Genomic DNA, 21,631 nt, shown 5'->3' on the forward strand with positions numbered 1-21,631 from the left:
CCGTCATACAAATTGCATAGAGACTTCTTTTCTTCCTTTTCCAGGATCAATAAAAGTAGCCAACGGCACAATGAAACTAATACGCACACTAAAAGACTTTTGCGAACCATTTTATCTTGTGGCATCAAAGCAAAGTACCAACAGCAGGGTGCGATTGAGAAGGAAGGAAGGAGGAAAGGAAGGGAGAAAGAAAGCAGGAAGGAAAGAAAGAGAAAGAAAGGAAAGAGAAAGAAGAAAGGAAAGAGTGAAAGAAAAAGGAGAATGAGAGAGAAAGAAAGAGAAAAAAAAGCCGTTTTAAAGTATAACAGGCAATGTTTAGGTGCAATGGCGGAGCAGAGGTACGAGGAAGGTACCCAGGTTTTACTTTCTTGTCTCTTGCTCTACGCAGGTTGAGTGAGATGATGGGAAGCGCGATCCAGAAGCGTTGAGGGGAGAGACCCCATAGAGAAAGTGGGGATTTACAAGGGAAAAGGAGGGAAACATCCGTGCACCAAGTCAATGAAGCCGCCTCAGGGGGCTCAAGGAGGCGAAGGGGGGGGGCAAAAGGCGGCCCATCTCCGGGATGCCCTTCGCGGGGATTATGCAAGGCAAAACTGCGCATGCTCATCAAAGGGACCCTAGAATAGGCGCAGAAGTATCCCAGCGCTGACCTCCGAAAGCAACCCAATTGGACCAGAAAATCGTCCAACCCGAACACACATCGCCGTGAGCGATGCCGACGGCGACCAACCCGAACTCGGCAAAAGGAAGGGTGGGTGGGGAAAGGGAGCTTTCCGTCCAAGCCAAACGCGACTTTCCGAATCGGCCAAGCAGCCCCGACTCTGCCTGGGATTGACGGGCCGACTCGGCGAATCGCGCGAAACCCGGGGAAGCGGCTCAGCCTATCCAGAGGAAGCGGAGGCGGGGCGTGGCCTCCCCCTCCCTCCCGACCTTGCCCAAGAGCCCCGCCGGCCTCCCGCGCTCTTTCCCTGCCTCGCTCGCTCGCTGCTCAGCCGGACGTCGCTTGCTTTGCCGGAGCCGCCGAGATGTCGCTCTCCCACAAGCTCACCCTCGACAAAGTCGACGTGAAGGGCAAGCGCGTCGTCATGAGGTGACGCTCCAGCCCCCCCACGTGGCTTGTGGGGGGAAACGGCCCTGTCCTTTCGAGGGGGTCTTCCGCGGGGGGCGGGCCCGCGGGGCTGCGCTGCTCCGGGTAGGCGCCTCACAGCGCTGCTCCGAGGGGCGCGCAGCGCCTTCCAGGTCCCCTAACCTGAACCGCTTCCATCCCCTCGCGAAAGACCCCCCACCCCTTCGGAAGGCGCCCTCCCTTCGGGGCTTGATGGAGGTGCGAGGGTCTCGGGGCCAGAAGTGGGGAGGCGAGGGAGGGTCTGTGGAAATGGGAAAGGCTAATAATCTCTTCCAATGGGTACATAGATAATGAATGGCCTATAGGTAATCTAAGGCAGGGTTCTCCCAACCTGGGCCCCTTTTTAAAGCCTGGCAGACTTCAACTCCCAGAAGTCCCCTGCCTGCAAAGCTGGCTGGGGAATTCTGGGAGTTGAAGTCCACCCGGCTTAAAGTTGAAGCTCTGAATTCTGGGAGTTGAAAGTCAGCCAGGCTTTAAAGGGGCCCAGGTTGGAGAGCCCTGCTCTTAAGGGACTGGTTTGGACAAAACTCAGCAGTACTTTTTCTTGCGGCTGTAGATAAAAATAGGATTGCCAACAGTGTGATAAGGGATAGGGCACAAGAAGATGGAATAGATAGATAGATAACGGTCCATCTGCCATTGAAAACCAAGGGTCTCATTAGCAAAATAGAGACAGAGACAAAAGAACTAACTTTTTAAATCTGTGCCTGAAAAGGAAACGAACAACTGCTAGGATAACTGCAGTTTTGTGTAGAACAGAGATGGTGTTTTAAATAATTTTAAGGCTAAGACCGTAAAATAAATGAAACATTTGCTCAAGGTCATTGAGGACTAGCTAGGATTTTGCATTCTACCATTATTCTCTTGAAGCCATTTCCCTACTCAAGATGTTTTGTCTTTTTATGTAGAGAGAGAAAAAGGCTCTCTGAATTTACAGCCACATCAGTGTTTTTCCTTGCCTTGAGGGCTGGCTGTTTTTCCTGTTGCTGGCTGCATATAAAATGGATGTGCTGTCAGATTTTGCAATATCACTGCCAACATCCCTCAGTATTGAACATGCGAGTGCTGCCTGCTAGGAGTTGCAGTTTAACCACATCCGAGCAACAACCCCTTCTAATGCATTGCTGAAAATGGGTTGGATGGCGGGAGTTTTGTCATAAAATCTGCAAGCTTCATTCAGGAACCTGCTTTAATTACCCTCAGTACAGATCATAAATTAATCTCTAATGATTCATTTCTTGTCTTTAAAAATATTTTGTCCCAGAGACAATGTGCATTGACATAATTCATTATTTCATTTTTTTTTCTTTTACAAAATGATTTGTGCTAATACCCAGTGTTTGCCGATTTACAATCTGGATCAAAGTCCTCCGACTTTTTTTTTTTTTTTTTTAAAGAGGGGGGGTGTACTTCCCCTTCTGTTCTGACAGAGTTTGAGAATCTGATTCACAAAGCTGTGGGTTTTCCATTTCTGATCCTGTGGAGTAATAGAGTCTTGATTCAGATGGCAGAGGTCAATACCTTTTTGTTTCCATTTCACTTGCACCCATATTTATATCCTAAATTGCTATCCAGTTATTTATTTGAATTATTGGCTTTTTCTACATGTTTAAGTTGTCCCCTTCAAATAATTATTTTTGTTTCAGTTACTATTCCCAATTAGTATTTAACTACTATATTAAATAAGAAGTTACACGCTAATGAAGTGAAAAAAGGTGTGATCTGTTGCTTCACTTGATTCTTTGGAAATATGAGGATTGTTATTTTGAGATCATATATTCTGAGCCAAGATATCTCCTGAAATTGGTTTTTCAGTTGCCCAAGACAAAATTCAGCTTTACAACTCGTGTTTTCTTGCTTACACTGTTCAACATAATTTCCTGTTGCTTCCCCTTTGAGGCAGAAAGCATGGCTTTGTAAAAATGGACTCTGAAGCTCCTCCAACCTTCAAACTGTATAGAGCAGGAACAGTCCTCAGTTCTAGCTGAGACTGATGTAATTAACAGCCTTTAAAAACTGGCCAGGAGTCTGGTCCACATATTTACCCCCTGCTTTATGTATCCAAAGACTGGTGGGGTGGACATTTGGGGGTGGGGTGGGGGTACAACAAATAGAGGTTTCAGCAGTTAGCCAAGAAAACTAGAGTTTGCAACAGAAATGCAGATATAAAGGTACATTAAACTTTGACCATAACAATTGACCTGAATCCAAAACTTGTCCATTATTTTAAAACATTTTTACACTACTGTTGGTCCTAAAGGTGCTTTTTCAAGAGGCAACTGGACTTTCTGGTTTCTCTTCTCTGAAGAAGCTTCTTGGACGAGAAGAGAAACATCTTCAAAGAAAAACCAGAAAGTCCAGTTGCTTCTTGAAAAAGCACCCTTAGGACAACCAGACCTGGATGACTGAGATAGTTTTCTTAATTTGTTTATTAGGTACCTAGGAATGGCTGTTAGAATAATGCAATATCTGATCATTTTGTACCCAAATATAATCGGATGTAGGCCCTTTTAAAAAACCTTGTAGGATTTTATTATTGCCAATGCAATGCTTTAATCTACTAATAACAGTAAAATTTTATCTTATTCTTTTTAAGGGTTGATTTCAATGTACCAATGAAAAATAATCAAATAACCAACAATCAAAGGTAAGTGGCTATATTTTTTTTAATTCCTAAGAGTTCTGGGTAGTTCTGTGTATTCCAATGGATTGTAAGTGAGACCATAGGGGTTTTTTATTTTAGTTTTAAGATGAGTTACAAGAAGAGACTGGACTGCCATCTGTTAGCAATGGTTTAGGGTCTCCTGCTTGGGTGGGGGGCTGGACTGGATGACCTACAAGGTCCCTTCCAACTCTGTTTATCTGTTAAAAAGATCAATCACTATTGTCTCCAAATCAGGCTTTTAAATATTTTGCAAGTTCGTTTGTTCTGTTAAGTTTGTAGACTTGACAACAATTGATCTGGCTTCATATGAGACTGCTCCTTATTTCCGTCTAACTTTTAAGCATAGAGATGCATTCTGATCCACCAATTTTAAAAGTGACTTCTTCTGGAAGTCACTTTCCTTTCCTTTTCATATTATGTATGCTGTGTTGTGCATCTTTCTGTTAGGCTGACAAAAGAAGATGAGGCAAGGTGGCTCCAAATAAGCCCACATAAATTCTCCCGAGAGAGCATCTTCCTTTTGGCTTAATGAGTTGAACCCTGCCTTTGCTGCAGGATGGAATTTTAGGGTGGTTGCGTGCAAAACAAACCTTTGCTTTTAAGTGATAGTAAATCTTTTATCTTTTTAAGCAATTGCTTGAAAATGTCTTTGTAGAGTTATAGTTACAAGAATAAATATATAGTCAACATATACATATGTGTACACACACACACACACATATATATGGTATTCAGCTTTGTTCGGGTATTTTCCCACGTCATTATAGTGCTTTTAAAGTTGTAGCAATATTTCGGCAGAATCTCATCTGCCATCATCAGGCTTTTGTGTTGTGTTCGTCTGTGACGTGGGAAAATACCTGAACAAAGCTGAATACCACACACACACACACACACACACACACACACACAGTTGCCTTTGCACAAGAGCTCCTCTCTTGCGCACCAAATGGTTTTGATAATGTTTATAGGATCAAAATGGTTTATGTGTGGCAGGATTACTGAATCTTCTGAATTACATAATATTGATCAAATCATTCAAGTAGTTCAAGATCTACAAATTAGTGAGCAGAAGAGGAGTCTATAGGAAGGATTTTGATGGCAAGAGATCATGTGATGGTATGATGTATAGCCCAAATTGGTGGCCCTTAGATGTTTTAGTTTATAAAGGTAGTCCCCGACTTACAACCATTCGTTTAGTGACCATTCAAAGTTACAACGGCACCAAAAAAAAGGTCACACTTAATTACCACTGCATTATTCTCATGGTCACGTGATCAAAAATCTGCTGCTGGGCAACTGGCTCGTATTGGTGACGCTTGCTGTGTCCTGGGGTCACATGATCATCTTTTCTGACCTGATGAGCAAAGTCAGTGTGGAAGCCGGCTTCACTTAACAACTGTGTTACTAACTTAGCAACTGAAGTGATTCACAGTAACAGTGGTAAACAAGTTGGGGCAAAACTCACTTAACTGTCTTGCTTAGCAGTGGAAATTTTGGGCTCAATTGTGGTTGTAAGTTGAGGATTGCCTGTAATTTGGTTACTAACAGATGGGCCTGCTGGCTGTTACTTATGGAACTAGAGTCCTGAGTGTTTGTGAGCTTCATTGTTTATTCATGACCCACAGACTCTTATATTGCAGGCAGAGCCCTTGGATCATTCTGTATTAAATATTTACCTACATGGCAGGAGGGTTTCCCTTGATAGGTGCTTATAATGAAGATCATAAATTAAACTTGCCCGTTTTTCTTCCGATTTCATAGAATCAAGGCAGCAATCCCCAGCATCAAGCACTGTCTGGACAAAGGCGCCAAATCTGTAGTATTGATGAGTCATCTGGGCCGGCCTGACGGAGTTGCAATGCCTGATAAATTCTCTTTGGAACCGGTAGCAGCTGAACTCAAATCACTGCTTGGCAGGTAAAAGATATCAAGATATCATGTGATAGAAATGCTATAAAATATTTTCCGCTTCAAAAACTGAGTCTAAATCTTGGATCATCTCTAGAGACGTCAAATTCCTGAAAGACTGTGTGGGTTCAGAGGTAGAGGCAGCTTGCGCCAATCCTGCAGATGGCTCTGTTATTCTTTTGGAAAACCTCCGATTCCATGTAGAAGAAGAAGGAAAAGGGAAGGATCCTTCAGGCAATAAGGTGAGGTTGACAGCCACCAGCGTCATATTGTGTGCCTCTCAAAGAAGTTACAAAAGTAATTAAGCCATGTTTGATAATCTGTTAATAATACTTCATGCTTTCTGATGTTAATGTAGCAGGAAGAATAACTTAATTTCTCTGTAGCACAGTTCTAAGAGTGCTTTCTCATTCAGTTGTGTCCTCCTTAGACTTCGGGAATGAGGAGAGGAGCGGTGAACTGTTACATTTCCCCTTATAGCCCTGTTTTGTGCAGAATTGTAAGGCCCTGTTACCACATGGCAGTGACAAAATATTCACATTCCTGGGTAAAGACCATGGGGCACGCATGCACTGTTGGGCAACCCAGTTTGAAAGCATCAGTACACTTTAAAGAGAGGGTTCTATCCCTGTTTATCTTTTCCAGAAAGGAAGCCATCTTGGCTGCTTCTTTGGCATTACAACTTAAGGGTACATAGGGCTCTTCAAGCAATGCGTCCCCACACCCACCAGAGTTTTAAGTTGGAAACATCAGGGCCAGTATGAAGTGGTCCATTCATTTACAGCTGGCTCTTTCCTTGTTCCTTTACCCTGGAAAAAAAAACCAAGCTGCCCCCATTTTCTATCCCACTTGAAGATTGATGTGCTGGCAAAAAAATAATTTTAAGATTGCATTGTCAGATCTTAGACCTCTTATTTCTTAATGGACGCTGAAAGGCGTGCCTAGAGCTAATGCTATTTGGCTTACAGGGTGCAGAGGAGGGTCTCCTGTCCTCTGGAACACCTTGCCCCCCTGCCCTCCCAGTGTCAGGTTGACCACACCTTCCTATCTTTTCGTAAGGGCCTAAAGACCTGGCTCTGCCAGTTGGTCTGGGGCCCCATTGGGGAACAGCACAATGGAGTTGCTGGGTATTGAGTAATAACAGATCCCAACTCCCCCACTCTCCCCCTGTGTCCTTGGTTTTAAGGTTTGATTTTAACATTTTATGTTCTAACTGTATACGTAACTGTAAGCCGCCCAGAGTTACCCTATGGTAAGATGGGTGGCCAATAAATGTTACAACATAATTAAATAAATTATTTGGATGAAATTATAGTATTGAGGCTTTAAAAGAGATGGGATTTGGATTAAAGCAAAGAAAGGAGGAGTCTAAATTAAAAGTAACTGTGCAAGAAAAATTTGACAAAAACCCCTATTTATTATCTGATGAAGTTTTCTTATATCCTGTGCTAAGAGAAACCTTTGACTAGGATCCACATATTTTTCAGACAGCCATCTGGCGCCCATGCTATCTTGCACCGCTGACATTTTCTTGAAGGTCATTGAGAGAACTTGTTCCCAGCCAGTTTCTTTTCTTAGCATCTCTCTGACCCCATTAAGCCTCAAGTTTGCCCCCACCCTGAACTATTTTGAGTTTAAAATATTGCTATACAGTACGATGCCCTTTTGCAGGTTGGTGGAGACTACCCATATAATGCTGCAAAAACATGTGCAAATGAGCTCCTGAAGGCCACCTTAATTCCCACTTGAACTTCTTCCCATATATCCCGTTTCTGCTTCTTTCATGTGAAGGGGTTTCTTTCACCTTTCCTGCCGTCCTTTTCTCCTTCAGTTTTGGTTTGAAAGCTCTGTTAGGCATCAGCTTCAGAGGTGGTGCTGTCTATAAAGCACCATGCACGTCGATGAGCCCGAGTAATCATCTTAAAACATGTTTGAATTAGTTGATCCCAATGGAATTGTGAAACAGTCTGCCACATAAAATGCAAATCTATACATAAATAAATAATAAATAAATAAAGCACGGACGGCTCGAGCAACCTTGAAAGAATTCTTTCCTCCTCAAAACCCTCTCATGATTTGAAGGCAGGTCCTATCTGGAAAGTGGTGTTGTTCTGCTGCTTATCACAAAGGCGGGAAGAGCCCACATCGCTTTCAGGGCAATTCTCAGTAGAGGAGGCAGTTTATCTCCAAATTCTTCGTCTTTAGGAGAGGGAGCAGCTTAACAGTTTCTTTCATGTTTTTTTTTTTCTTAAATCGGGGGCATGTTGGGTGGCTAGGTCAAAAAGCTCAAAGTGACTAGGTAACCTACCTGCTAGTTACTTTTTACTTCATCATCCTCTTCCTGGTGAAAATTTCCCTTTTGCCACCTTGTGCGTAGCAGTATTTTTATATTTAGGGAGCTTTTTTGTAAACCTTAATGCTGTGGTAGCCGTGGGGGAGCGGGGGAGGGGCGTGTTTGAGGAATGAATGTCAGTTGACTTACTCTTTTTTTATTTTCTTCCAGATCAAAGCTGATGCTGCAAAAGTGGATGCTTTCAGAGCATCACTTTCTAAATTAGGAGATGTTTACATTAATGATGCTTTTGGAACTGCACATAGAGCTCACAGGTGAGCCTTTGTTGTCACCTTGGGCCCTGAGTTAAAGTCTTCTTGTGGCATTAAGGATTCTTCTCGGACACGGGTGTCCAACTGGCGGCCTGTGGGCCGGGTGCGTCATGCGCAGGCCACATGCATTCCAGCTCCCCAAATGGGAAAACTGTCACAGGACAGCAACATGATGCGCCGAGTTTGACACCCGTGTTCTAGGACAAACCTCAATATACTGGGAAGACTGTTTCTATAATAGTTACTATAGTAAACTTTTTTATTTTGAATGCTTTACATTTGAGAAAATATATGTCAACCGTCCCACTTGATTGATACAGTAAATAAACTAAGGACATTACTTTTCTCAGTGACTATAACTTACTAGACCAGCATGGTTACAAAAGTCACGAAACCAATTCTAATATTTTCTCACGCAAATAGCCTGGTTAACTTTCCCTTTTCCCTTGGCCTTCCCACTGCTATTAATTACTATCCAATCAGCTGCATTCACTTTGTTTGGAAAACGGACTCTTCGTTTCATAGACATTCCCCGCACGTGACCTCGGGAGGCTGGCGTTGTCTCAGGCTCCGAGCCGAAGCTTTTTGCCTTCCTTTGCCCGCCATGACTTCCCCGCCTTCTGACCCATCCCCCCTCTCCCCATTGCTGTTGTTGGGCTGTGAGCGGGGATTGCGAAGCCAGCCGAATTGCAGCCACGAAAATGTAATTTAAACTTTTCAAAACTTTGGTTCTGTTAGGTTGAGTTTTTTCTTAACCTATCTTTTGTGTTAGTGATGAAGTTCAGCTCACTAGAAAATATTGACTGCTGTAAGTGTTGGGTACGTTGGTCTTGATATTAAAAAAGCCATTAGAAGAATCTTAGTAAGGCACTAGGAGTGCCTAACTGTCTACCATACATACTGTAAATGTTCTCTTTCTCAAACAATATTTTTAATATGAATTTTAGATTTGTGGAAGGAATAGTGAGCAACGTTTAAAAAAAAACAACAAAAAAGGTTATTGAAAGATTTTAATCCATGCAAAATCTGCAAATCAAAAATATCAGTATATGACTTTGGGTGGGTTTGCGGACATTTTAACTGAATACTTGGATAGATTTGTTTTAATTGAATTGCCCCTGTAGGATCAATCGAACGGGCACAGGTGTTTATCTCTTGCAAGTTACTGATGTTTTCCTCCCTTCTGCAACAGTTCCATGGTTGGGGTCAATCTGCCTCAAAAAGCTGCTGGCTTCCTAATGAAGAAAGAGCTGGATTATTTCGCTAAAGCTCTAGAGAACCCAGAACACCCCTTTTTGGCAATCCTTGGAGGGTAAGAACGAAATTGTTTCAGCTCTTTGTTTTCATTCAACTTGGGGGGATGACCCTCTAATTACTAGTTTGTTGGGGTTTATTATATGGGCAAATATTTTAAATTAACATTTATGGCCATGTTATCTTTTGGTGACTTAAAAAAAAACCCTGCCTCAGGCTTGGTATATACACTATTATGAGTTGGATCAATTAAAATAGTTCCGTATGTGTTTGGCCTTTCAAGCAGGGTTAGCACATATACCGCCTGTTCAGCAGTTCCGTGTGTAAATTGAAACTTTTGCCATTATGCCAGGATGGTACTATAACTGGACACACAACTCCTACAGCATTCAAGAGAAACACGTTGGGTGTTTTTTTTTTACCAGGGAACGTATCAAATAGCAGATTAATATTTTTAATTCCAAGACAGGTATTTAATGGAAATATGCTGAATTGCAGTATAAATTCAGTTTTATTTGATGTTTCAGGGGACGACAGAATATTGGACCAATATTGTTAAGTGTAGGGCCAGATTTTGAAATTAGTTGCACAGAACTGACGTGAAGGGGATTCAGCACCAGAACAGCAAATGACGGACGGTCCAGTCCCTCCTCCTGCACCTGGCCCAGTGTCTTGTTTTCTACCTAGCTTGCTTCCACAGCAAGGAGCTCTCTTAGGGGAGGTGACCAATACAGTTTTCCGCTTCAAAAATGCTCTCTTGAAATCAAAAGGTTCCCAATGTAAAACTTCAGCATGAAGTTGAGCTATAAAGCCCTGCTGTCCTCAGAAGCCCCCTTCACTCTAGGTGGTTTAAAAACAACAACAACCAAGAGCCGAATCTGGCTGAGCTTGGTTCTCGCTTCACCTAAGACTTCGGCTCAAGGAACAGCTGAAGAGCAGGAACCATTTGGGTCTATTCCCAGGGCTGAGAAGATCCACCAGTATCTTTTCTGTCTCAGGCATCAGTTGAGCAACAGATGCAGGGACTGGATGGGCACGTGGGGATGGAGGCCAACATGCCCCAGGCTCCTCTAGCAGAAATAACCCCTGCTCTTGTCTATCCTTGTCTGACAGCATTGGTGGCAATCTTAGCACCATCCGGAAAGGGCCTATGACAACTTGCCACGGGACAACTCACTGTGGGACAAGAGTTACACTAGTATCAAAAGAAATGGTGGGGATAGAATCATTAAAGAAAGGATACAAAAGGAGGGACGGAATGAAATGTGAACAACAAAAATTAAAATAATTATTTATTTTAAATGATTACATAGAACTGTTAAATTGTTCCACAACAAATTGTCTTAAGGTGAGCTGGCCTTGGCGAGTTTGCCAGAGAGAGTTGCCTGGGGCAAGTTGTCCCATTCCTCCGGGAAAGATCTTGTGCTGGCATTTGCTAGATAAAGGGCCATCCTAAACAATCTGCTGGTTTTGGAGTGAGCCACCATTGTGCATATTTGGCCACTTGGGTCTGGTTTGTCTGCACATCCTGTCCATCCGCAGAGTCCATTGCCACGATCATCTCCTTTGACGTCCTGTGGTGTACAAAACAGCAGCTGTGGAACTCAAACCAAAATAGAGCATTACACCAGTAATAATTGAATAGTTATTAATTGGTGATCATAATAACTTTAAAGAAAATACAAGCCTACATGTAGACAATAAAATATAATTAAGAGGAAATAAAAGAACTCACAGTAGTTAGAAATCAAAGGTACTACAGTATAGAGTGATTGTGATTGTGCTTAAACCATTGTATTTATTGTTTTTTGCCCACAGAGATATTAAGAATTGCTATTAGGAAACAACATGATTTCCTGGTTATATTTTACTTTGGAGAAATACAAATCCATAATTCTGGCGATCTGGAGTAGATTTCCAGAATCGCTTTATTTCCAGAATCATTTTATTATAGGCAGCTTACTTGTTAGAGAGAGAGAGGGAGGGAGGGGCTGGAGATCTGCTTCGCCCAGATTTGGCCCTTACAGCTGAAGAACCACGAGCAGCTTCAGCTGCTGGTGACCAGAGAGACATTTGGGCAGGAGAGGGCAGCCCAGCACAGCTAACGGCTCTTGGAGAGAAGATGTTGGAGTCTTCCTCTTTGGGATTTTTTTCTTTTTTTAAAGTCCAACTTTTAATACATTTCTTCATCCAAAGAACACAGTAATAGCCCATTCTGTAAAAGGGTTTGGAACAACAGGGTTAGGGTCTACCTACCTCGATACATTTTGGATAATTGTAAATTATTTATATTGATAATAGATAATATTTTGATTTTTCTAGCCAGAGTGGAGAACGAATGTGTCAAATCAATTGAGAGCAACTCTTTTGACTTGAAGACACATCTATGGATGTGATGTGTGTCTGTAATGCCTTTCTCTCCATTTTAAGCTTTGTATAAATAAAAGTAAATGAGTTTACATGTTTCTCCCATTTAACAATAAAACCTGAAATTGTGATTTTCATACTGTTTCTACAGTCTGATTGGCTGTTTTCTTGTCAAGTATTTTTATTTCAAATATTCCACAGAAACATTTAACAACTTGGATCTCTTTTTCTCCCTGCTTGTTAGAGCTAAGGTTCAGGATAAGATTCAGCTAATCAATAACATGCTGGATAAAGTCAATGAGATGATTATTGGTGGTGGAATGGCCTTCACCTTCCTCAAAGTACTCAACAATATGGAGGTATTTATTGGTTTAATTTCTCAGGTGTCCATCTCAGACAAGTGGCTCTGTATGCTATAATGTTGTCTTTAGTTGAGAAAAGTAAATATGTAGGAACAATTCTTTGTATTAATCAGTGTTACATATTTAGTAAGTTGTTGGCCATATACAACAAGACAATTTTCATGTCAGTTCATATTTGACCAATATCGCTTCTTTGACCAAACTACTGTAACACTCCTAATTTAGATCTGAACTTTCAGAAGTCACGCTGGAAATGATTTTCTTCAGCCTCTTACTTCCCATTTGCCATCAGTCACTTCATAGAAACATAGAAAACTGATGGCAGAAAATGTATCAGAATGGTTTGGCAACTTGACTGATTTTTGAGGAAAAACAAAACGTTTCATTTCCTATTCTGGAAGCTTCATCAGTTGTATCGGATGCTGTAGGAGATGGAAGGACAGTTATTGACAGTTGAGATAAGTTACTGGGACTGAATTTGGGGATGTGTGTGGAAAAGAAAAGGTTTTTTGGATGTGTGTGTTTGCAGTAAACTGGTCTTAACACTGTCTGAAATCCATTGTGGTTACTTGGGGTTTTATCTGTGATTCAGGGTGACCTGAATCAGAGGTGTGGAATCTTGGAACAGCCCAAAGGACTGCATTGTCAATAGGGGTAGGTGGTGTCTTATCCATCCTCTTCTGTTGAGAGAGGGCTATTCAGGGTTAACATAAATGGCCTCTTTTGCCCCTCTTTCAAATCATCGGCCTTCTGTATTCAAAATTTGGGCTTTGCTCTCTTCAGAAGAGGGACTCTTGTCTTTCGAATGCAGATGGTCCACTGAATCTTGTTCGGATGGGTTAAATCTCCTATGTCGTGCCATGTGCTTCTGAAGTGGTTTCTTTGCTCCACCAATGTACAGATCTGCACACGTCTCACTGCATTGTACACGCATCATAAACAATTTTTATCCTTCGGGTGGACAGGTTTCTGCCTTAATGCATTCGTGGGCTTTAAATTGTAGGTGTTTGTGATGTTGGTTGAAAATCTTTCTGAGTTTTTCAGATATTCCAGCAACATATGGAATAACAGTGTTGCTTCATTTGTTGCTATTTTCCTTGTCTGTAGTAGAGGCGCTCATGCTGGGTCTTTTTTGGATTTGATGAAGGCCTGGTTAGGATAGCAACAGGTTCTGAGGAATTCCTTGTTGTGTTTTAATTCTTTTTCTTTTCCCTCTTTACTGGTAGGCAAACTTTGAGCCCAGTGGCATGAGGTTCTGATCACTCCCAATTTGTGTTCTAGTGGGTAGTGAGAATGAAAGTGCAAATACTGATCCAGTGTAGGTTATTTTTTTGTAAACTTTGACATTAATAGTCTTCCTTAATGTGCACAGCACAGTCCAGGAAAGCCAGGCAGTTTTCCTTGATATCTTCTGGATGGTGTCTTTCCACAGACTTGATGTGTTTCCACTTCCTGTGTTTTATTCTTGACCCAAATATCATCCACATAACTGTACCAGTGAGTTGGTGAAATTGCTGGGAAGGAGTTTAGGTTTCTACTTCTTCCATGTAAAGATTTGTCACAATGGGGGACACAGGTGAACCCATGGCACAACTGGTGTTTTTGTTTGTAGAAACCTTCATTGTATTTAAAATAGGTAGTGGTCAGTCAGAGGCCCAACATGGCACATCTGTGGTCAGGGCTGAGGTTAGTTCTGTTGCCTAATGTGCTGTCTTGTAGCAGACATTCCTTCAGTTGTTCAGAAGAGGTCACACCACAAGGAACCATAGTTTCATCTGGATCCAGTTTAGTTTCTAAACCTTGCTGGCAAAGTCCTGTGAATTGTTGATGTGATGGGTGGTGTTCCCAACCAAAGGAGCTAATAAGATGGTTAGATGTTTTGCAGTGTTGTGGGTGACAAGAGTTGATGCTGCTGACAACTGGTCTGACTTCCCTCTTTGTGGATTTGGGGGAACCCATATATATGCATGAGTGGCTTCCCCAGGGTAAAAGCGAAAGTATTGTGGCTTGTCCGTTGCATTGTCCTCAAGTAGTTTTGGCAGGAAGTTGATGACTGTTTTCTTATCAAATATATGGACTCCCCAAAATCTACAAAGAGGGACAGTTTTCCTGTTCCATTTCACCCTCCACCCCAGCATCCTGTCAGAAACTACTAATCTCAACTGTCAGGAACTTTCCTTCCATCTCCCACAGCATCTAGTGTAACTGTTGAAGCTTCCAGGATAGGAAGAGAAAAATCTTGTTTTTCCTCAAAAACCAATCCAGTTGCCTATTCAAAATAAAATAAAAAAACACTTTTGACACAGCTATGACCTGGATAATAGAATCTTCATAGACATTTAATGGCAGAAAAAGGCCTAGTGGTCCATCAAATCTGCCTTTTGAGTTTTGTTTTATTTATTTATTTATTTTGTTGGGTGATGGATATGTGTTTATCCCAAGCATGTTTAAATTCAGTTACTGAGGATTGTCTCATCAGCTCCATTAGAAGTTTATTCCAATCTTCCACTACTCTTTCTGTGACATATTACTTTCTAGCATTACTTTTGTACTTCTCTCCTGTCAATTTGAGGTTATGCTCCAATGTTCTTGATCTTTGCTTAATATTGAAAATACTGCCTTCTAGAGCCTTAATATATTTAAAGGCTTTGATCGTATTCCCCCCTTGTCCTTCCCTTCATTCTTTAAGAATACCGTTTTTGCCAGGGTTTTTTGTGGCACTCATTGATTTCATTGCAGCTTGCACCACCAATTTATCGGATACTGAACGTGCCATCTTTTTTTCTTCCAGATTGGCAACTCTCTGTTTGATGAAGAAGGATCAAAAATAGTCAAAGACCTGATGGCCAAAGCTGAGAAGAATGGTGTCCGGATCACTTTGCCCGTTGACTTCATCACTGCAGATAAATTTGATGAGAACGCTAACACTGGGGAAGCTACAGTGGCCTCTGGCATCCCTGCAGGCTGGATGGTGAGTGGAAGCAATCGTGGCTAGGCTGCTTTCTTCTCTGCACTTTCCGGCGGGAGAGCTGAATGGTCTAATTTGCTCCCTTGGTTTTAGGGATTGGATTGTGGCCCTGAAAGCACAAAGCTCTTCGTTGAAGCTGTGGGCAGAGCCAAGCAAATTGTGTGGAACGGTCCAGTTGGTGTCTTTGAGTGGGAGAAGTTTGCCAAAGGAACCAAAGCCGTGATGGATAAAGTAGTGGAAGTTACCAGCAAAGGCTGCATCACCATTATCGGTACAAATCTTTCTATTGTTCTTCCGGGTGTCAGATTTTGATTATTACCTTTTGGATCAATTTGAACGATGTCTTTCACGGAAGGAACAGAGGCTGTTGCCTTTCATTGGCCAATGCAGTAATATCAGTGCCGCCTGTCTTTTTTTGCCATTTATTTGGCTTGTGCAAGATATCCAACCGGCAAAGAATGACTGGAATGGTACATGGAGAGAACCTCTGGCTGGAAGTGGGTTGCTCTGACCCTTATTTTAAATGGTTTTTGCAACGAACAGCCCGTTTTGGTGTTAGCCCAGTTGTGTGTCCTCAAACAGTCCAAACTCTTTTACAGGTGGAGGAGACACTGCTACCTGCTGTGCTAAATGGAATACGGAAGATAAAGTTAGCCACGTTAGTACAGGAGGTGGAGCCAGTCTGGAACTTCTAGAAGGTAATGGGTTTCTTTTTTTTCTTTTTAAATTGCCCCCGATGAGTTAATAGTGTGTTTTTTGGGTTCGCTTCTTTCAGCACTGCCCCTACTGAAGGCTTTTTTGTTGTTCAGTTGCTAAGCTGTGTCTGACTCTTTGCAACCTCTTGGACCATAGCATACCAGATCCACCTATCCTCCACTGTCTCCGGGAGTTTGCTCAGATCCATGCTCAATAACACTGTCTAACCGTCTCACCCTCTGCCGTCCCCTCCTCCTTTCGCCTTCTGTCTTTTCCAACATCAGGGTCTTTCCCAACGAGTCCTCCCTTCTCATCTGGTGGCCAAAGTATATGAGCTTCAGCTTCAGTATCTGTCCTCCAAAGGACACTCAGGGTTAACATCCTTTAGGAATGACTGATCTGATCTGTTTGCAATCCAAGGGACTCTCCAGAACCTTCTCCACCACCACGATTACCACACTTCAGAAGCATCCGTTTTGGGGTGCTCAGCCTTCTTTATGGTCCAGTTCTCACAGCCCTACATTACTACTGGGGAAACCATAGCTTTGACTGTCCAGACCTTTGTCACCAAGGTGATGTCCCAGCCTTTTAATAGGCCATTAGGCTTGCCATAGCTCTCCTCCCAAGGAGCAAGCATCTTTTAATGGATGCAGTCATCGCCTGCAGTGATCTTGGAGGCCAAGGAAACCAAATATGTTGCTGCTGAAGCCTAGCTGGTAGGATTTTGAGCGTGGCCTTGCTGGTGTGTGAAATGAGCACAATTGTTTGGTAGTTGGGACATTCTTTGGCATTGCCCTTCCTTGGGATTGGAACGTAAACTGACCTTTTTCCAGTCCTGTGGCTTGTTGAGTTTTCCAAATTTGCTGGCATGCCGAATCCAGCACTTTAGCAGCACCATCTTTTAGGTTTTTAAATAGCTTAGCTGGAATACTGTCATCTCTGCTAGATTTGTTGTTGGTAATACTTCTTAAGGCCAGTTTGATTTCCCACTCCAGAACGCTTGGCTCGAGGTCAGCGATTCCATCATCATGGTTATCAGAGACCGTATAGTTCTGTGGATTCTTGCCACCTCCTCTTAATCTCTTCTGTTTCTTTTAGGTCTCTAAAGATGGGCGCCCAACTTTGCACGAAACATTCCCTTGATAGCTCCAATTTTCTTGCTCTAGTCTTTCCCATTCTAGTGTTTTCCTCTTATTTCTTTGCGTTTAAGAAGGCCTCCTTATCTCTCCTGGCTTTCTCTGAAATGTTCATTCAGTTGTGTATATCTTTCCCTTTCTCTCTTGTCTTTCGCTTTCCTTCTTTCCTCAGCCACTTACAAGGCCTCATCAGCCACTTCGCTTTTTTGCATTTCTTTTCCTTTGGAGTGGTTTTAGTTGCTGCCTCCTATACAGTGTTTTGAACCTTCGTCCATACTTCTTCAGGCACTCTGTCTGCCAGATCTAATCCCTTAAATCTCCTTCGTATATTCATAAAGGATATGATTTAGGCCACACCTGAGCCCAAGCAGCCTAGTTATTTTCCCTACTTTCTTCAATTTAAGCCTGGATTTTGCAATAAGAAGCTCATGATCTGAGCCGCAGTTGCCTCCAGGTCTTTTTATTGACTGTACAGAGCTTCTCCATCTTTGGCTGCAAAGTATGTAATCTGATTTTGGTACTGATCATCTGGTGATGTCCATGGGTAGAGTTGCCTTTTGGGTGGTTGGAAAAGAACGTTTGCTGTGATTGGCATATTCTCTTGGCCAAATTCTGTTAGCCTTTGCCCTGCTTCATTTTGTACTCCAAACATGCCTGTAATTCCTAGTTGCCTCTTGATTTCCTACTTCAGCATTCCAAAGGACATCTTTTGGGGGGATTAGTTCTACGAGATGTTGTAGGTCTTCATAGTATCAGTCAGAATCAGCCTCTTCAGCATCAGTGGTTGCCCTGGACTTGAAACTGAGATCATTCTGTCGTTTTTGTGATTTTACCCCAGTATTGCTTTCCCCACTCTTTTATTGACAATGAGAGCTACTCCATTTCTTCTGAGGGGTTCTTGCCCCCAGTAGGAGATATAATGGCGACCTGAATTAAATTCACCCATTCTCATCCACCTTAATTCACTGATTCCCAAGATGTTGATGTTCAACTTGCCATCTTATGTTTGACCACATCCAGCTTACCTTGATTCGTAGATCTTACATTCCAGGTTCCTATGCAACATTGTTCTTTATGGCATCAGACTTTCCTTTCCCCACCAATCACACCCACAACTGAGCATCTTTTGGGTTTTGGCCCAGCCGCTTCACTCTTTCTGGATCTACTTGTAATTACCCTCCACTCTTCCCCAGTAGCATTTGGGGCACCTTCCGACCTGAGGGCTCATCTTTTGGAATTATATCTTTTAGCTTTTGGTACTGTCAGTGGGGTTTTCTTGGATACTGGAGTGGGCTGCCCTTTTCTTCTTCAGTGGGGGCCTCATTTTGTCATCCGTCCGTCTTGGGTGACCCTGCATGGCTTAGCTCATAGCTTTGAGCTGTGCAAGCCTCTTCACCATGACAAGGCAGTGATCCATGAAGGGGCTGAAGGCTGCTAGTGCTCTTGTGGTCTAGACAGTTAATAGTAAGAATATATAGCCACAACAACTTTGTGCAGGAAATATTAAGCTGTTGATTTTCTAAATTCCTTAATTTAGGCATTTGTACTTTGGTGAAGTAGGATGATAAAACTGGCTTCTTAAAAGTATGCAGAACTTTTTTCACTGGGTCCATTAATTCATCCCAGTCTAAAACTGTTGTGGCCTACCAGCAGAGCTGGCGGAAGACTTGGACAGTGAGGTTGGGGAGGAATATGGGCCAGTCCTGGAGTCTGGGGAAGGCTCTGATGAGTGCTGTGCATCGGAGGCAGAGATGGGGCCAGGGCTGTCCAACAGTTATCAGCTGCTTTCAGAGTCGGAGATCAGTGGGGCAGAAGAACAGCTGGAGCCTGTTCCTGATGTGCACATGCACAGAGCTGCCAGGAGAAGAGAACAGTTAAGGAACAAGGGTCAACTCAGAAGTAAAGGCACAGGTGGACAGTGAATGGCCCCTCCCATAGGGAATAAAGAGGAGCAAAAGGGGAGTGGTGTTTGCAGGAGACAGTTAGTTCATTTAGTTAGTGTGAAGATTTGTCCGTGACTCTCGGAGACTCCTTGCCAAGTATCAGGTCAGAACAAAAACATGTGAGCCTAGATTACCTGTGAAATTCTTGTGTATCATCCAAAACTTACATTTTAAAGTGAAAAGAATTTATAACAAAAAGTATCCTTTTAGAACCTTAAAAGTGAACAGATTTATTATGTAGCGAGTTTTCATTGGTGTAGTACATTTGCATCTGATAAATTGTATCCAGAAAATTTATGACAGTTAAAGATATGACTTTTAAGGTGCTACTGGATTCCTAGTTTGTTGGCAAAGTCTAATGCTGTCACGTCTTGAAAAATTTATAGTTGTGTCTTTGTGGACTGCATTGTTCTGTGAATGATTTTATTTCCTCTAGCAATTAAGCTGTTTCCCAATACATACACGTTTTGTCTTTCTGTTGCCTTTACTTACTGTCTGAAAAATAAGCCAAACTAAAGTCTTCTGCAACTGTTACTACCAGAAATGCCACGCTGGACAGGTTCTTTGTCTCTGTTGCCTAGGAATTAACAATGAAGGGGAAAGAATGTGCACTTGTAGAGAGAGCCCATGAAAGTGAAATGTCCTCTTTAGTTTACACCGTTAGCATTCAAAATGTAGGTTTTCCTCAGTGGTTCTAAACATTGGTGGTGAAATTTCCTCAGGATGTAACTCATGCTTAGTAAAAGTGTACATTAGCTAAATTCCCTAAAATACATTATTAAAGAATATGAGAATTAGGGTGTGCTTTTTTTAGAACAGATAACAGATTTCTCTCCATTTTTGTTATTTTAAAGAACATTTGGTGCAGCATCTAATTTGGGTTAAAAATTTGTGATTAATATCTCACCTGGTGCTGAACTTCTACTTCAGTCATAGGTGGTCTTTTCCCTGTTGAAAGCCCCCCCTTCCCTGTGTGTTGCTACACAGTACATACTAGACAGTGGGCAAGTCAAACCAAAATCAGAGGACCATTGGAATGAATACCTGGGCTGCCTCTGTGTTGCTACTTCTGCTCCACAAGCACGAAGAGAACATACTTCTCCATGCAGACGTTATCAGTTGGAGCGGCTAATTCAAATTCTTGAGTCAATGTGTCTTCTAATCCTGGGTAATATAACGCATATGATTGAAAACCTATCATTGAAATTCACTTCGTTTTCGTTGTGCAGAAATCCTTAAAATTTTCTGTAATGGCCCCCATTCCTTCAGCGTTCTAAACTCTTCAGCAAGAGAAAGCAAAGGCCTCTGGGAGGTGAGGGGTTGGGGGGGGACCTTTGACTCTGATGCAGTGAGCTGTGCTGAAGCCAGTTACTCATGTTTGTGTCTTTTCAATCATGTGCAGGTAAACTTCTTCCAGGTGTCGATGCTCTGAGCAGCGTGTAATGCATAGAACGGGGGATAAAAAGCACCACTTCTCCGACTGTTCCTCTGCGCCTGCATTTAACGTAGATCCTGCCCTACCACCTTCGTAACTGTGCAAGCAGCAGAGCACAGGGAGAACGTTGGAAGCAAGCGGAATCAGGCTCCGTACTGTAGAGATGACCGTTCACCTAGCGCTGATTTGTCTGTTGCTCTCTCATCTGAACTACTGTATTGCTAAAACAGTTTCTGTTATTTTCACAGTGTACATATTCATATTTTGGCCTTTTAACATAGGCAGAAGTTCCCTGATGTCAGGTTTTCAAAGCCACCCAGTTTGCTTCCGTGGTAGCTTCACATAATCCACAAGCAAGCAAAGAACATACATTTCAAGATATGAATGTAAGCTTTCAAATAAATGTTTACGTGTGAGTAGAAATATTTCCTTTTGGGGTGTATTTTTTCTAAATTTCACCACATAGTACAAAGTTTATACCATTAGAACATATTTAGAATAGAATAGAGCTGGAAGGGACCCTGAAGGGGTCTTCCAGGAATTGTTTTAAGGACTGACCAAGATAGTCGACCCTTAACATGTCTGGGAAAAATCATGTCCAATTACTGAGGAACTGTAGCAATATTCAGATTGTTCTCTTCGCTTTGCTCTAATGATTGCAGTTTTAAGTATTGACACAACAGTTTGATATATTGAGAAAGTACATGTCTGCACAGAATTTTTAACTTCTCCTTTTTGGATGGTGGGACAATCTTTATAGGAAGTATGTGCAACCTATACAAGTTGTTTTCCAAGTCTACTGATTGCTGCCACTGTTATTTTATATATGGACTACAGTTGATTTATTTTCTTCATAGCAGATACATTGTTGTGAAATCTTTCTAGCAACATCTGGTTTTATTTCTTATGCAATTGATCAAATTGCTTCAATAGTTCAGTGTTCCCACAAAAGTTACTTCTTTTCAAAATTGCAGTGTTGTAATCATCTTCGTTCAATTTCATGCCTTATTTGGAGGGTGAATAAAACTTCAACTATCATTTTCAAAAATAGGGGGAGTAGAATTTCCCTTTGACAATTGTTTAAATTAGAGTATTGAGCTTCAGTGACTGAAAATAGGTTTCCCATTAAGATACAGTACATTAGCCAAAAGAAAATGATTTTGGAGG

General features: G+C 42.1%; 1 protein-coding gene across 1 annotated transcript; it reads left to right on the forward strand.

Annotated features, from left to right (window-relative positions):
• Window positions 1-963: 963 nt before the first annotated feature.
• PGK1 (phosphoglycerate kinase 1) lies at window positions 964-20,887 on the forward strand. Its single transcript, XM_026703107.2, has 11 exons — window positions 964-1,090; window positions 3,723-3,773; window positions 5,553-5,708; window positions 5,797-5,941; window positions 8,203-8,306; window positions 9,496-9,615; window positions 12,169-12,283; window positions 15,078-15,257; window positions 15,348-15,525; window positions 15,854-15,952; window positions 20,432-20,887. Exons 1-11 carry the CDS (start codon window positions 1,026-1,028, stop codon window positions 20,470-20,472), a joined length of 1,254 nt encoding a protein of 417 aa, XP_026558892.1. The 5' UTR covers window positions 964-1,025; the 3' UTR covers window positions 20,473-20,887.
• The last annotated feature ends 744 nt before the right edge of the window (window positions 20,888-21,631 follow it).

The sequence above is a fragment of the Pseudonaja textilis genome, chromosome 12 (assembly GCF_049901715.1).
Source record: "Pseudonaja textilis isolate UNSWEBS1 chromosome 12, rPseTex1.2, whole genome shotgun sequence".
NCBI lineage: Eukaryota > Metazoa > Chordata > Lepidosauria > Squamata > Elapidae > Pseudonaja > Pseudonaja textilis.